The 17,410-nt window shown below is 41.3% G+C and overlaps 2 protein-coding genes across 4 annotated transcripts in view; one reads left to right on the top strand and one right to left on the bottom strand.

The window, feature by feature from the left end:
• The window catches only part of LOC106594745 (sodium/mannose cotransporter SLC5A10), a 516,766-nt gene that overhangs the window by 130,299 nt on the left and 369,057 nt on the right, over window positions 1–17,410 (top strand). For both annotated transcript variants that reach the window (XM_045690472.2, XM_045690471.2), the window contains exon 10: window positions 6,483–6,618. In XM_045690472.2, coding sequence (XP_045546428.2) covers window positions 6,483–6,618 — 136 coding nt within the window. The remainder of the gene's footprint in view (window positions 1–6,482; window positions 6,619–17,410) is intronic.
• Window positions 1–17,410, bottom strand: part of LOC106591573 (protein FAM83G) — a 145,243-nt gene that overhangs the window by 52,809 nt on the left and 75,024 nt on the right. The window lies entirely within an intron of this gene.

Raw genomic sequence — 17,410 nt, 5'->3', positions numbered from 1 at the left:
GACTACAGTTAGATCTACATACTGCCCTGACCCATACTGCCTGACTACATTTAGATCTACACACTGCCCTGACCCATACTGCCCTGACTACAGTTAGATCTACATACTGCCTGACTACAGTTAGATCTACATACTGCCCTGACCCATACTGCCCTGACTACAGTTAGATCTACACACTGCCCTGACCCATACTGCCCTGACCCATACTGCCTGACTACAGTTAGATCTACATACTGCCCTGACCCATACTGCCTGACTACAGTTAGATCTACATATTGCCCTGACCCATACTGCCCGACTACAGTTAGATCTACATACTGCCCTGACCCATACTGCCTGACTACAGTTAGATCTACATACTAACACACTGCCCTGACCCATACTGCCTGACTACAGTTAGATCTAAATACTGCCCTGACCCATACTGCCCTGACTACAGTTAGATCTACACACTGCCCTGACCCATACTGCCTGACTACAGTTAGATCTACACACTGCCCTGACCCATACTGCCTGACTACAGTTAGATCTACATACTGCCCTAACCCATACTGCCTGACTACAGTTAGATCTACATATTGCCCTGACCCATACTGCCTGACTACAGTTAGATCTAAATACTGCCCTGACCCATACTGCCTGACTACAGTGAGATCTACATACTGCCCTGACCCATACTGCCTGACTACAGTTAGATCTACATACTGCCCTGACCAATACTGCCTGACTACAGTTAGATCTACATACTGCCCTGACCCATACTGCCTGACTACAGTTAGATCTACACACTGCCCTGACCCATACTGCCTGACAACAGTTATATCTACACAATAACACACTGCCATGACCCATACTGCCTGACTACAGTTAGATCTGCACACTGCCCTGACCCATACTGACGGACTACAGTTAGATCTACATACTGCCCTGACCCATACTGCCCTGACTACAGTTAGATCTACATACTGCCCTGACCCATACTGCCTGACTACAGTTAGATCTACATACTGCCCTGACCCATACTGCCTGACTACAGTTAGATCTACATACTGTCCTGACCCATACTGCCTGACTACAGTTAGATCTACATATTGCCTTGACCCATATTGCCTGACTACAGTTAGATCTACATACTGCCCTGACCCATACTGCCTGACTACAGTTAGATCTACATACTAACACACTGCCCTGACCCATACTGCCTGACTACAGTTAGATCTAAATACTGCCCTGACCCATACTGCCTAACTACAGTTAGATCTACATACTGCCCTGACCCATACTGCCCTGACTACAGTTAGATCTACACACTGCCCTGACCCATACTGCCTGACTACAATTAGATCTACACACTGCCCTGACCCATACTGCCTGACTACAGTTAGATCTACATACTGCCCTGACCCATACTGCCTGACAACAGTTAGATCTACATACTGCCCTGACCCATACTGCCCTGACTACAGTTAGATCTACACACTGCCCTGACCCATACTGCCTGACTACAGTTAGATCTACACACTGCCCTGATCCATACTGCCTGACTACAGTTAGATCTACATACTGCCCTGACCCATACTGCCTGACTATAGTTAGATCTACACACTGCCCTGACCCATACTGCCCTGACCCATACTGCCTGACTACAGTTAGATCTACATACTGTCCTGACCCATACTGCCTGACTACAGTTAGATCTACATATTGCCATGACCCATACTGCCTGACTACAGTTAGATCTACATACTGCGCTGACCGATACTGCCTGACTACAGTTAGATCTACATACTAACACACTGCCCTGACCCATACTGCCTGACTACAGTTAGATCTACATACTGCCCTGACCCATACTGCCTGACTACAGTTAGATCTAGAAACTGCCCTGACCAATACTGCCTGACTACAGTTAGATCTACATACTGCCCTGACCCATACTGCCTGACTACAGTTAGATCTACACACTGCCCTGACCCATACTGCCTGACTACAGTTACATCTACACACTAACACACTGCCATGTCCCATACTGCCTGACTACAGTTAGATCTACATACTGCCCTGAGCCATACTGCCTGACTACATTTAGATCTACACACTGCCCTGACCCATACTGCCCTGACCCATACTGCCTGACTACAGTTAGATCTACATACTGTCCTGACCCATACTGCCTGACTACAGTTAGATCTACATACTGCCCTGACCCATACTGCCTGACTACAGTTAGATCTACATACTGCCCTGACCCATACTGCCTGACTACAGTTAGATCTACATACTGTCCTGACCCATACTGCCTGACTACAGTTAGATCTACATATTGCCTTGACCCATATTGCCTGACTACAGTTAGATCTACATACTGCCCTGACCCATACTGCCTGACTACAGTTAGATCTACATACTAACACACTGCCCTGACCCATACTGCCTGACTACAGTTAGATCTAAATACTGCCCTGACCCATACTGCCTAACTACAGTTAGATCTACATACTGCCCTGACCCATACTGCCCTGACTACAGTTAGATCTACACACTGCCCTGACCCATACTGCCTGACTACAATTAGATCTACACACTGCCCTGACCCATACTGCCTGACTACAGTTAGATCTACATACTGCCCTGACCCATACTGCCTGACAACAGTTAGATCTACATACTGCCCTGACCCATACTGCCCTGACTACAGTTAGATCTACACACTGCCCTGACCCATACTGCCTGACTACAGTTAGATCTACACACTGCCCTGATCCATACTGCCTGACTACAGTTAGATCTACATACTGCCCTGACCCATACTGCCTGACTATAGTTAGATCTACACACTGCCCTGACCCATACTGCCCTGACCCATACTGCCTGACTACAGTTAGATCTACATACTGTCCTGACCCATACTGCCTGACTACAGTTAGATCTACATATTGCCATGACCCATACTGCCTGACTACAGTTAGATCTACATACTGCGCTGACCGATACTGCCTGACTACAGTTAGATCTACATACTAACACACTGCCCTGACCCATACTGCCTCACTACAGTTAGATCTAGAAACTGCCCTGACCAATACTGCCTGACTACAGTTAGATCTACATACTGCCCTGACCCATACTGCCTGACTACAGTTAGATCTACACACTGCCCTGACCCATACTGCCTGACTACAGTTACATCTACACACTAACACACTGCCATGTCCCATACTGCCTGACTACAGTTAGATCTACATACTGCCCTGAGCCATACTGCCTGACTACATTTAGATCTACACACTGCCCTGACCCATACTGCCCTGACCCATACTGCCTGACTACAGTTAGATCTACATACTGTCCTGACCCATACTGCCTGACTACAGTTAGATCTACATATTGCCCTGACCCATACTGCCTGACTACAGTTAGATCTACATACTGCCCTGAGCCATACTGCCCTGACTACAGTTAGATCTACACACTGCCCTGACCCATACTGCCTGACTACAGTTAGATCTACACACTGCCCTGACCCATACTGCCTGACTACAGTTAGATCTACATACTGCCCTGACCCATACTGCCTGACTACAGTTAGAACTACATACTGCCCTGACCCATACTGCCTGACTACAGTTAGATCTACACACTGCCCTGACCCATACTGCCTGACTACAGTTAGATCTACACACTGCCCTGACCCATACTGCCTGACTACAGTTAGATCTACATACTGCCCTGACCCATACTGCCTGACTACAGTTAGGTCTACACACTAACACACTGCCATGACCCATACTGCCTGACTACAGTTAGATCTGCACACTGCCCTGACCCATACTGCCTGACTACAGTTAGATCTACATACTGCCCTGACCCATACTGCCCTGACTACAGTTAGATCTACATACTGCCCTGACCCATACTGCCTGACTACAGTTAGATCTACATACTGCCCTGACCCATACTGCCTGACTACAGTTAGATCTACATACTGTCCTAACCCATACTGCCTGACTACAGTTAGATCTACATATTGCCTTGACCCATATTGCCTGACTACAGTTAGATCTACATACTGCCCTGACCCATACTCCCTGACTACAGTTAGATCTACATACTAACACACTGCCCTGACCCATACTGCCTGACTACAGTTAGATCTAAATACTGCCCTGACCCATACTGCCTAACTACAGTTAGATCTACATACTGCCCTGACCCATACTGCCCTGACTACAGTTAGATCTACACACTGCCCTGACCCATACTGCCTGACTACAGTTAGATCTACACACTGCCCTGACCCATACTGCCTGACTACAGTTAGATCTACATACTGCCCTGACCAATACTGCCTGACAACAGTTAGATCTACATACTGCCCTGACCCATACTGCCCTGACTACAGTTACATCTACATACTGCCCTGACCCATACTGCCCTGACTACAGTTAGGTCTACACACTAACACACTGCCCTGACCCATACTGCCTGAATACAGTTAGATCTACATACTGCCCTGACCCATACTGCCCTCACTACAGTTAGATCTACACACTGCCCTGACCCATACTGCCTGACTACAGTTAGATCTACACACTGCCCTGACCCATACTGCCTGACAACAGTTAGATCTACATACTGCCCTGACCCATACTGCCCTGACTACAGTTAGATCTACACACTGCCCTGACCCATACTGCCTGACTACAGTTAGATCTACACACTGCCCTGATCCATACTGCCTGACTACAGTTAGATCTACATACTGCCCTGACCCATACTGCCTGACTACAATTAGATCTACACAAAGCCCTGACCCACACTGCCCTGACCCATACTGCCTGACTACAGTTAGATCTACATACTGTTCTGACCCATACTGCCTGACTACAGTTAGATCTACATATTGCCCTGACCCATACTGCCTGACTACAGTTAGATCTACATACTGCGCTGACCGATACTGCCTGACAACAGTTAGATCTACATACTAACACACTGCCCTGACCCATACTGCCTGACTACAGTTAGATCTACATACTGCCCTGACCCATACTGCCTGACTACAGTTAGATCTACATACTGCCCTGACCAATACTGCCTGACTACAGTTAGATCTACATACTGCCCTGACCCATACTGCCTGACTACAGTTAGATCTACACACTGCCCTGACCCATACTGCCTGACTACAGTTACATCTACACACTAACACACTGCCATGTCCCATACTGCCTGACTACAGTTAGATTTACATACTGCCCTGACCCATACTGCCTGACTACAGTTAGATCTACATACTGCCCTGACCCATACTGCCCTGACTACAGTTAGATCTACATACTGCCCTGACCCATACTGCCTGACTACATTTAGATCTACACACTGCCCTGACCCATACTGCCCTGACCCATACTGCCCTGACCCATACTGCCTGACTACAGTTAGATCTACATACTGTCCTGACCCATACTGCCTGACTACAGTTAGATCTACATATTGCCCTGACCCATACTGCCTGACTACAGTTAGATCTACATACTGCCCTGAGCCATACTGCCCTGACTACAGTTAGATCTACACACTGCCCTGACCCATACTGCCTGACTACAGTTAGATCTACACACTGCCCTGACCCATACTGCCTGACTACAGTTAGATCTACATACTGCCCTGACCCATACTGCCTGACTACAGTTAGAACTACATACTGCCCTGACCCATACTGCCTGACTACAGTTAGATCTACACACTGCCCTGACCCATACTGCCTGACTACAGTTAGATCTACACACTGCCTTGACCCATACTGCCTGACTACAGTTAGATCTACACACTGCCCTGACCCATACTGCCTGACTACAGTTAGATCTACATACTGCCCTGACCCATACTGCCTGACTACAGTTAGGTCTACACACTAACACACTGCCCTGACCCATACTGCCTGAATAAAGTTAGATCTACATACTGCCCTGACCCATACTGCCCTCACTACAGTTAGATCTACACACTGCCCTGACCCATACTGCCTGACTACAGTTAGATCTACACACTGCCCTAACCCATACTGCCTGACTACAGTTAGATCTACATACTGCCCTGACCCATACTGCCTGACGCCAGCTGATCTGCCCTGACTACAGTTAGATCTACATACTGCCCTGAGCCATACTGCCTGACTATAGTTAGATCTACACACTAACACACTGCCCTGAACCATACTGCCTGACTACAGTTTGATCTACACACTAACACACTGCCCTGACCCATACTGCCTGACCCATACTGCCTGACTACAGTTAGATCTACATACTGCCCTGACCCATACTGCCTGACTACAGTTAGATCTTTGTTCCCTTGACTCATACATTCGTGTGTGTGTGTGTGTGTGTGTGTGTGTGTGTGTGTGTGTGTGTGTGTGTGTGTGTGTGTGTGTGTGTGTGTGTGTGTGTGTGTGTGTGTGTCTGTGTGTGTGTGTTCAGGTGATCGTGCAGAGGTCCCTGTCAGCTAAGAACCTGTCTCACGCTAAAGGAGCTTCTATCCTGGCGTCCTACCTCAAGATGTTACCCTTCATATTCATCATCCTACCAGGCATGATCAGCAGAGCTCTGTACCCAGGTAACACCCAGGTAACACCCACCTGTACCCAGGTAACACCCAGGTAACACCCAGCCCTCTGAGATCTGTACCCAGGTAACACCCAGCCCACTGAGCCTGTACCCAGGTAACACCCAGCCTGTACCCAGGTAACACCCAGCCCACTGAGCCTGTACCCAGGTAACACCCAGCCCACTGAGCCTGTACCCAGATAACACCCAGCCCACTGAGCCTGTACCCAGGTAACACCCAGCCCACTGAGCCTGTACCCAGGTAACACCCAGCCCACTGAGCCTGTACCCAGGTAACACCCAGCCCACTGAGCCTGTACCCAGGTAACACCCAGCCCACTGAGCCTGTACCCAGGTAGCACCCAGCCCACTGAGCCTGTACCCAGGTAACACCCAGCCCACTGAGCCTGTACCCAGGTAACACCCAGCCCTCTGAGCCTGTACCCAGGTAACACCCACCTGTACCCAGGTAACACCCAGGTAACACCCAGCCTGTACCCATGTAACACCCAGCCCACTGAGCTCTGTACCCAGGTAACACCCAGCCCTCTGAGCCTGTACTGTGATCCACACTGATGCACTGTGATCCACACTGATGCACTGTGATCCACACTGATGCACTGTGATCCACACTGATGCACTGTGATCCACACTGATGCAATGGGATCCACACTGATACACTGGGATCTACACTGATACACTGGGATCCACACTGATACACTGGGATCCACACTGATACACTGGGATCCACACTGATACACTGGGATCCACTGGCTGAGATAGCCTATAGGCCAATGCAGCAGTAGACCTAGAACTTCCATCATCAACTAGTAAAATACAGTAGGCCTAGAACTTCCATCATCAACTAGTAAAATACAGTAGACCTAGAACTTCCACCATCAACTAGTAAAATACTGTAGGCCTAGAACTTCCATCATCAACTAGTAAAATACAGTAGACCTAGAACTTCCATCATCAACTAGTAAAATACAGTAGACCTAGAACTTCCATCATCAACTAGTAAAATACAGTAGACCTAGAACTTCCATCATCAACTAGTAAAATACAGTAGGACTAAAACTTCCATCATCAACTAGTAAAATACAGTAGAACTTCCATCATCAACTAGTAAAATACAGTAGGCCTAGAACTTCCATCAACTAGTAAAATACAGTAGGCCTAGAACTTCCATCATCAACTAGTAAAATACAGTAGACCTAGAACTTCCATCATCAACTAGTAAAATACAGTAGACCTAAACTTCCATCATCAACTAGTAAAATACAGTAGACCTAGAACTTCCATCATCAACTAGTAAAATACAGTAGGCCTAGAACTTCCATCATCAACTAGTAAAATACAGTAGGCCTAGAACTTTCATCATCAACTAGTAAAATACAGTAGACCTAGAACTTCCCTAGTAAAATACAGTAGACCTAGAACTTCCATCATCAACTAGTAAAATACAGTAGACCTAGAACTTCCACCATCAACTAGTAAAATACAGTAGGCCTAGAACTTCCACCATCAACTAGTAAAATACAGTAGACGTAGAACTTCCACCATCAACTAGTAAAATACAGTAGACCTAGAACTTCCACCATCAACTACTAAAATACAGTAGACCTAGAACTTCCACCATCAACTAGTAAAATACAGTAGGCCTAGAACTTCCATCATCAAGCAGTAAAATACAGTAGAACTTCCATCATCAACTAGTAAAATACAGTAGACCTAGAACTTCCCTAGTAAAATACAGTAGACCTAGAACTTCCATCATCAACTAGTAAAATACAGTAGACCTAGAACTTCCATCATCAACTAGTAAAATACAGTAGGCCTAGAACTTCCATCATCAACTAGTAAAATACAGTAGACCTAGAACTTCCATCATCAACTAGTAAAATACAGTAGAACTTCCATCATCAACTAGTAAAATACAGTAGAACTTCCATCATCAACTAGTAAAATACAGTAGGCCTAGAACTTCCATCATCAACTAGTAAAATACAGTAGGCCTAGAACTTCCATCATCAAGCAGTAAAATACAGTAGGCCTAGAACTTCCATCATCAACTAGTAAAATACAGTAGACCTAGATCTTCCATCATCAATTAGTCAAATACAGTAGGCCTAGAACTTCCATCATCAACTAGTAAAATAGAGCAGGCCTAGAACTTCCATCATCAACTAGTAAAATACAGCAGACCTAGAACTTCCATCATCAACTAGTAAAATACAGTAGGCATAGAACCTCCATCATCAACTAGTAAAATACAGTAGGCCTAAAACTTCCATCATCAACTAGTAAAATACAGTAGGCCTAGAACGTCCCTAGTAAAATACAGTAGGCCTAGAACTTCCATCATCAACTAGTAAAATACAGTAGGCCTAGAACTTCCATCATCAACTAGTAAAATACAGTAGAACTTCCATCATCAACTAGTAAAATACAGTAGAACTTCCATCATCAACTAGTAAAATACAGTAGAACTTCCATCATCAACTAGTAAAATACAGTAGAACTTCCATCATCAACTAGTAAAATACAGTAGGCCTAGAACTTCCATCATCAACTAGTAAAATACAGTAGGCCTAGAACTTCCATCATCAAGCAGTAAAATACAGTAGGCCTAGAACTTCCATCATCAACTAGTAAAATACAGTAGACCTAGATCTTCCATCATCAATTAGTCAAATACAGTAGGCCTAGAACTTCCATCATCAACTAGTAAAATAGAGCAGGCCTAGAACTTCCATCATCAACTAGTAAAATACAGCAGACCTAGAACTTCCATCATCAACTAGTAAAATACAGTAGGCATAGAACCTCCATCATCAACTAGTAAAATACAGTAGGCCTAAAACTTCCATCATCAACTAGTAAAATACAGTAGGCCTAGAACGTCCCTAGTAAAATACAGTAGGCCTAGAACTTCCATCATCAACTAGTAAAATACAGTAGGCCTAGAACTTCCATCATCAACTAGTAAAATACAGTAGAACTTCCATCATCAACTAGTAAAATACAGTAGAACTTCCATCATCAACTAGTAAAATACAGTAGGACTTCCATCATCAACTAGTAAAATACAGTAGAACTTCCATCATCAACTAGTAAAATACAGTAGAACTTCCATCATCAACTAGTAAAATACAGTAGGCCTAGAACTTCCATCATCAACTAGTAAAATACAGTAGACCTAGAACTTCCATCATCAACTAATAAAATACAGTAGACCTAGAACTTCCATCATCAACTAGTAAAATACAGTAGGCCTAGAACTTCCATCATCAACTAGTAAAATACAGTAGACCTAGAACTTCCATCATCAACTAGTAAAATACAGTAGACCTAAACTTCCATCATCAACTAGTAAAATACAGTAGACCTAGAACTTCCATCATCAACTAGTAAAATACAGTAGGCCTAGAACTTCCATCATCAACTAGTAAAATACAGTAGGCCTAGAACTTCCATCATCAACTAGTAAAATACAGTAGACCTAGAACTTCCCTAGTAAAATACAGTAGACCTAGAACTTCCATCATCAACAAGTAAAATAAAGTAGACCTAGAACTTCCATCATCAACTAGTAAAATACAGTAGGCCTAGAACGTCCCTAGTAAAATACAGTAGGCCTAGAACTTCCATCATCAACTAGTAAAATACAGTAGGCCTAGAACTTCCATCATCAACTAGTAAAATACAGTAGAACTTCCATCATCAACTAGTAAAATACAGTAGAACTTCCATCATCAACTAGTAAAATACAGTAGAACTTCCATCATCAACTAGTAAAATACAGTAGAACTTCCATCATCAACTAGTAAAATACAGTAGGCCTAGAACTTCCATCATCAACTAGTAAAATACAGTAGGCCTAGAACTTCCATCATCAAGCAGTAAAATACAGTAGGCCTAGAACTTCCATCATCAACTAGTAAAATACAGTAGACCTAGATCTTCCATCATCAATTAGTCAAATACAGTAGGCCTAGAACTTCCATCATCAACTAGTAAAATAGAGCAGGCCTAGAACTTCCATCATCAACTAGTAAAATACAGCAGACCTAGAACTTCCATCATCAACTAGTAAAATACAGTAGGCATAGAACCTCCATCATCAACTAGTAAAATACAGTAGGCCTAAAACTTCCATCATCAACTAGTAAAATACAGTAGGCCTAGAACGTCCCTAGTAAAATACAGTAGGCCTAGAACTTCCATCATCAACTAGTAAAATACAGTAGGCCTAGAACTTCCATCATCAACTAGTAAAATACAGTAGAACTTCCATCATCAACTAGTAAAATACAGTAGAACTTCCATCATCAACTAGTAAAATACAGTAGAACTTCCATCATCAACTAGTAAAATACAGTAGAACTTCCATCATCAACTAGTAAAATACAGTAGGCCTAGAACTTCCATCATCAACTAGTAAAATACAGTAGACCTAGAACTTCCATCATCAACTAATAAAATACAGTAGACCTAGAACTTCCATCATCAACTAGTAAAATACAGTAGGCCTAGAACTTCCATCATCAACTAGTAAAATACAGTAGACCTAGAACTTCCATCATCAACTAGTAAAATACAGTAGACCTAAACTTCCATCATCAACTAGTAAAATACAGTAGACCTAGAACTTCCATCATCAACTAGTAAAATACAGTAGGCCTAGAACTTCCATCATCAACTAGTAAAATACAGTAGGCCTAGAACTTCCATCATCAACTAGTAAAATACAGTAGACCTAGAACTTCCCTAGTAAAATACAGTAGACCTAGAACTTCCATCATCAACAAGTAAAATAAAGTAGACCTAGAACTTCCATCATCAACTAGTAAAATACAGTAGACCTAGAACTTCCACCATCAACTAGTAAAATACAGTAGGCCTAGAACTTCCACCATCAACTAGTAAAATACAGTAGACCTAGAACTTCCACCATCAACTAGTAAAATACAGTAGGCCTAGAACTTCCATCATCAACTAGTAAAATACAGTAGACCTAGAACTTCCGTAGTAAAATACAGTAGAACTAGAACTTCCACCATCAACTAGTAAAATACAGTAGGCCTAGAACTTCCATCACCAACTAGTAAAATACAGTAGGCCTAGAACTTCCATCATCAACTAGTAAAATACAGTGGGCCTACAACTTCCATCATCAACTAGTAAAATACAGTAGAACTTCCATCATCAACTAGTACAATAAAGTAGAACTTCCACCATCAACTAGTAAAATACAGTAGACCTAGAACTTCCACCATCAACTAGTAAAATACAGTAGACCTAGAACTTCCACCATCAACTAGTAAAATACAGTAGACCTAGAACTTCCACCATCAACTAGTAAAATACAGTAGGCCTAGAACTTCCATCACCAACTAGTAAAATACAGTAGGCCTAGAACTTCCACCATCAACTAGTAAAATACAGTAGACCTAGAACTTCCCTAGTAAAATACAGTAGACCTAGAACTTCCATCATCAACTAGTAAAATACAGTAGACCTAGAACTTCCACCATCAACTAGTAAAATACAGTAGGCCTAGAACTTCCATCACCAACTAGTAAAATACAGTAGACCTAGAACTTCCATCATCAACTAGTAAAATACAGTAGGCCTAGAACTTCCATCATCAACTAGTAAAATACAGTAGACCTAGAACTTCCACCATCAACTAGTAAAATACAGTAGACCTAGAACTTCCACCATCAACTAGTAAAATACAGTAGACCTAGAACTTCCACCATCAACTAGTAAAATACAGTAGGCCTAGAACTTCCATTATCAACTAGTAAAATACAGTAGACCTAGAACTTCCCTTGTAAAATACAGTAGACCTAGAACTTCCATCATCAACTAGTAAAATACAGTAGACCTAGAACTTCCACCATCAACTAGTAAAATACAGTAGCCCTAGAACTTCCATCACCAACTAGTAAAATACAGTAGGCCTAGAACTTCCATCATCAACTAGTAAAATACAGTAGAACTTCCATCATCAACTAGTACAATACAGTATAACTTCCACCATCAACTAGTAAAATACAGTAGACCTAGAACTTCCACCATCAACTAGTAAAATACAGTAGACCTAGAACTTCCACCATCAACTAGTAAAATACAGTAGACCTAGAACTTCCACCATCAACTAGTAAAATACAGTAGGCCTAGAACTTCCATCACCAACTAGTAAAATACAGTAGGCCTAGAACTTCCATCATCAACTAGTAAAATACAGTAGACCTAGAACTTCCCTAGTAAAATACAGTAGACCTAGAACTTCCATCATCAACTTGTAAAATACAGTAGACCTAGAACTTCCACCATCAACTAGTAAAATACAGTAGGCCTAGAACTTCCATCACCAACTAGTAAAATACAGTAGACCTAGAACTTCCACCATCAACTAGTAAAATACAGTAGGCCTAGAACTTCCATGATCAACTAGTAAAATACAGTAGACCTAGAACTTCCCTAGTAAAATACAGTATACCTATAACTTCCATCATCAACAAGTAAAATACAGTAGACCTAGAACTTCCACCATCAACTAGTAAAATACAGTAGGCCTAGAACTTCCATGATCAACTAGTAAAATACAGTAGACCTAGAACTTCCCTAGTAAAATACAGTAGACCTAGAACTTCCATCATCAACAAGTAAAATACAGTAGGCCTAGAACTTCCATCATCAACTAGTAAAATACAGTAGACCTAGAACTTCCACCAACAACTAGTAAAATACAGTAGGCCTAGAACTTCCATCATCAACTAGTAAAATACAGTAGACCTAGAACTTCCATCATCAACTAGTAAAATACAGTAGGCCTAGAACTTCCATCATCAACTAGTAAAATACAGTAGAACTTCCATCATCAACTAGTAAAATACAGTAGGCCTAGAACTTCCATCATCAACTAGTAAAATACAGTAGGCCTAGAACTTCCATCATCAACTAGTAAAATACAGTAGACCTAGAACTTCCATCATCAATTAGTAAAATACAGTAGGCCTAGAACTTCCATCATCAACTAGTAAAATACAGTAGACCTAGAACTTCCATCATCAACTAGTAAAATACAGTAGGCCTAAAACTTCCACCATCAACTAGTAAAATACAGTAGGCCTAGAACTTCCCTAGTAAAATACAGTAGACCTAGAACTTCCATCATCAACTAGTAAAATATAGTAGGCCTAGAACTTCCCTAGTAAAATACAGTAGGCCTAGAACTTCTATCATCAACTAGTAAAATACAGTAGACCTAGAACTTCCATCATCAACTAGTCAAATACAGTAGACCTAGAACTTCCATCATCAACAAGTAAAATACAGTAGGCCTAGAACTTCCATCATCAACTAGTAAAATACAGTAGACCTAGAACTTCCACCAACAACTAGTAAAATACAGTAGGCCTAGAACTTCCATCATCAACTAGTAAAATACAGTAGACCTAGAACTTCCATCATCAACTAGTAAAATACAGTAGGCCTAGAACTTCCATCATCAACTAGTAAAATACAGTAGACCTAGAACTTCCATCATCAACTAGTAAAATACAGTAGGCCTAGAACTTCCATCATCAACTAGTAAAATACAGTAGAACTTCCATCATCAACTAGTAAAATACAGTAGGCCTAGAACTTCCATCATCAACTAGTAAAATACAGTAGGCCTAGAACTTCCATCATCAACCAGTAAAATACAGTAGGCCTAGAACTTCCATCATCAACTAGTAAAATACAGTAGACCTAGAACTTCCATCATCAACTAGTAAAATACAGTAGACCTAGAACTTCCACCATCAACTAGTAAAATACAGTAGGCCTAGAACTTCCACCATCAACTAGTAAAATACAGTAGACCTAGAACTTCCACCATCAACTAGTAAAATACAGTAGGCCTAGAACTTCCATTATAAACTAGTAAAATACAGTAGACCTAGAACTTCCCTCGTAAAATACAGTAGAACTAGAACTTCCATCATCAACTAGTAAAATACAGTAGACCTAGAACTTCCACCATCAACTAGTAAAATACAGTAGGCCTAGAACTTCCATCACCAACTAGTAAAATACAGTAGGCCTAGAACTTCCATCATCAACTAGTAAAATACAGTAGGCCTAGAACTTCCATCATCAACTAGTAAAATACAGTAGAACTTCCATCATCAACTAGTAAAATACAGTAGAACTTCCATCATCAACTAGTAAAATACAGTAGGCCTAGAACTTCCATCATCAACTAGTAAAATACAGTAGGCCTAGAACTTCCATCATCAAGCAGTAAAATACAGTAGGCCTAGAACTTCCATCATCAACTAGTAAAATACAGTAGACCTAGATCTTCCATCATCAATTAGTCAAATACAGTAGGCCTAGAACTTCCATCATCAACTAGTAAAATAGAGCAGGCCTAGAACTTCCATCATCAACTAGTAAAATACAGCAGACCTAGAACTTCCATCATCAACTAGTAAAATACAGTAGGCATAGAACCTCCATCATCAACTAGTAAAATACAGTAGGCCTAAAACTTCCATCTTCAACTAGTAAAATACAGTAGGCCTAGAACGTCCCTAGTAAAATACAGTAGGCCTAGAACTTCCATCATCAACTAGTAAAATACAGTAGGCCTAGAACTTCCATCATCAACTAGTAAAATACAGTAGAACTTCCATCATCAACTAGTAAAATACAGTAGAACTTCCATCATCAACTAGTAAAATACAGTAGAACTTCCATCATCAACTAGTAAAATACAGTAGAACTTCCATCATCAACTAGTAAAATACAGTAGGCCTAGAACTTCCATCATCAACTAGTAAAATACAGTAGACCTAGAACTTCCATCATCAACTAATAAAATACAGTAGACCTAGAACTTCCATTATCAACTAGTAAAATACAGTAGACCTAGAACTTCCCTTGTAAAATACAGTAGACCTAGAACTTCCATCATCAACTAGTAAAATACAGTAGACCTAGAACTTCCACCATCAACTAGTAAAATACAGTAGCCCTAGAACTTCCATCACCAACTAGTAAAATACAGTAGGCCTAGAACTTCCATCATCAACTAGTAAAATACAGTAGAACTTCCATCATCAACTAGTACAATACAGTATAACTTCCACCATCAACTAGTAAAATACAGTAGACCTAGAACTTCCACCATCAACTAGTAAAATACAGTAGACCTAGAACTTCCACCATCAACTAGTAAAATACAGTAGACCTAGAACTTCCACCATCAACTAGTAAAATACAGTAGGCCTAGAACTTCCATCACCAACTAGTAAAATACAGTAGGCCTAGAACTTCCATCATCAACTAGTAAAATACAGTAGACCTAGAACTTCCCTAGTAAAATACAGTAGACCTAGAACTTCCATCATCAACTTGTAAAATACAGTAGACCTAGAACTTCCACCATCAACTAGTAAAATACAGTAGGCCTAGAACTTCCATCACCAACTAGTAAAATACAGTAGACCTAGAACTTCCACCATCAACTAGTAAAATACAGTAGGCCTAGAACTTCCATGATCAACTAGTAAAATACAGTAGACCTAGAACTTCCCTAGTAAAATACAGTATACCTAGAACTTCCATCATCAACAAGTAAAATACAGTAGACCTAGAACTTCCACCATCAACTAGTAAAATACAGTAGGCCTAGAACTTCCATCACCAACTAGTAAAATACAGTAGGCCTAGAACTTCCATCATCAACTAGTAAAATACAGTAGACCTAGAACTTCCACCATCAACTAGTAAAATACAGTAGGCCTAGAACTTCCATCATCAACTAGTAAAATACAGTAGACCTAGAACTTCCATCATCAACTAGTAAAATACAGTAGGCCTAGAACTTCCATCATCAACTAGTAAAATACAGTAGAACTTCCATCATCAACTAGTAAAATACAGTAGGCCTAGAACTTCCATCATCAACTAGTAAAATACAGTAGGCCTAGAACTTCCATCATCAACTAGTAAAATACAGTAGACCTAGAACTTCCATCATCAATTAGTAAAATACAGTAGGCCTAGAACTTCCATCATCAACTAGTAAAATACAGTAGACCTAGAACTTCCATCATCAACTAGTAAAATACAGTAGGCCTAAAACTTCCACCATCAACTAGTAAAATACAGTAGGCCTAGAACTTCCCTAGTAAAATACAGTAGACCTAGAACTTCCATCATCAACTAGTAAAATATAGTAGGCCTAGAACTTCCCTAGTAAAATACAGTAGGCCTAGAACTTCTATCATCAACTAGTAAAATACAGTAGACCTAGAACTTCCATCATCAACTAGTCAAATACAGTAGACCTAGAACTTCCATCATCAACAAGTAAAATACAGTAGGCCTAGAACTTCCATCATCAACTAGTAAAATACAGTAGACCTAGAACTTCCACCAACAACTAGTAAAATACAGTAGGCCTAGAACTTCCATCATCAACTAGTAAAATACAGTAGACCTAGAACTTCCATCATCAACTAGTAAAATACAGTAGGCCTAGAACTTCCATCATCAACTAGTAAAATACAGTAGACCTAGAACTTCCATCATCAACTAGTAAAATACAGTAGGCCTAGAACTTCCATCATCAACTAGTAAAATACAGTAGAACTTCCATCATCAACTAGTAAAATACAGTAGGCCTAGAACTTCCATCATCAACTAGTAAAATACAGTAGGCCTAGAACTTCCATCATCAACCAGTAAAATACAGTAGGCCTAGAACTTCCATCATCAACTAGTAAAATACA

The sequence above is a fragment of the Salmo salar genome, chromosome 12 (assembly GCF_965601325.2).
Source record: "Salmo salar chromosome 12, fSalSal1, whole genome shotgun sequence".
Taxonomy (NCBI): domain Eukaryota; kingdom Metazoa; phylum Chordata; class Actinopteri; order Salmoniformes; family Salmonidae; genus Salmo; species Salmo salar.
Note: the sequence above shows the minus strand (reverse complement) of the source record. Positions and strands in the feature narration are given on the sequence as shown.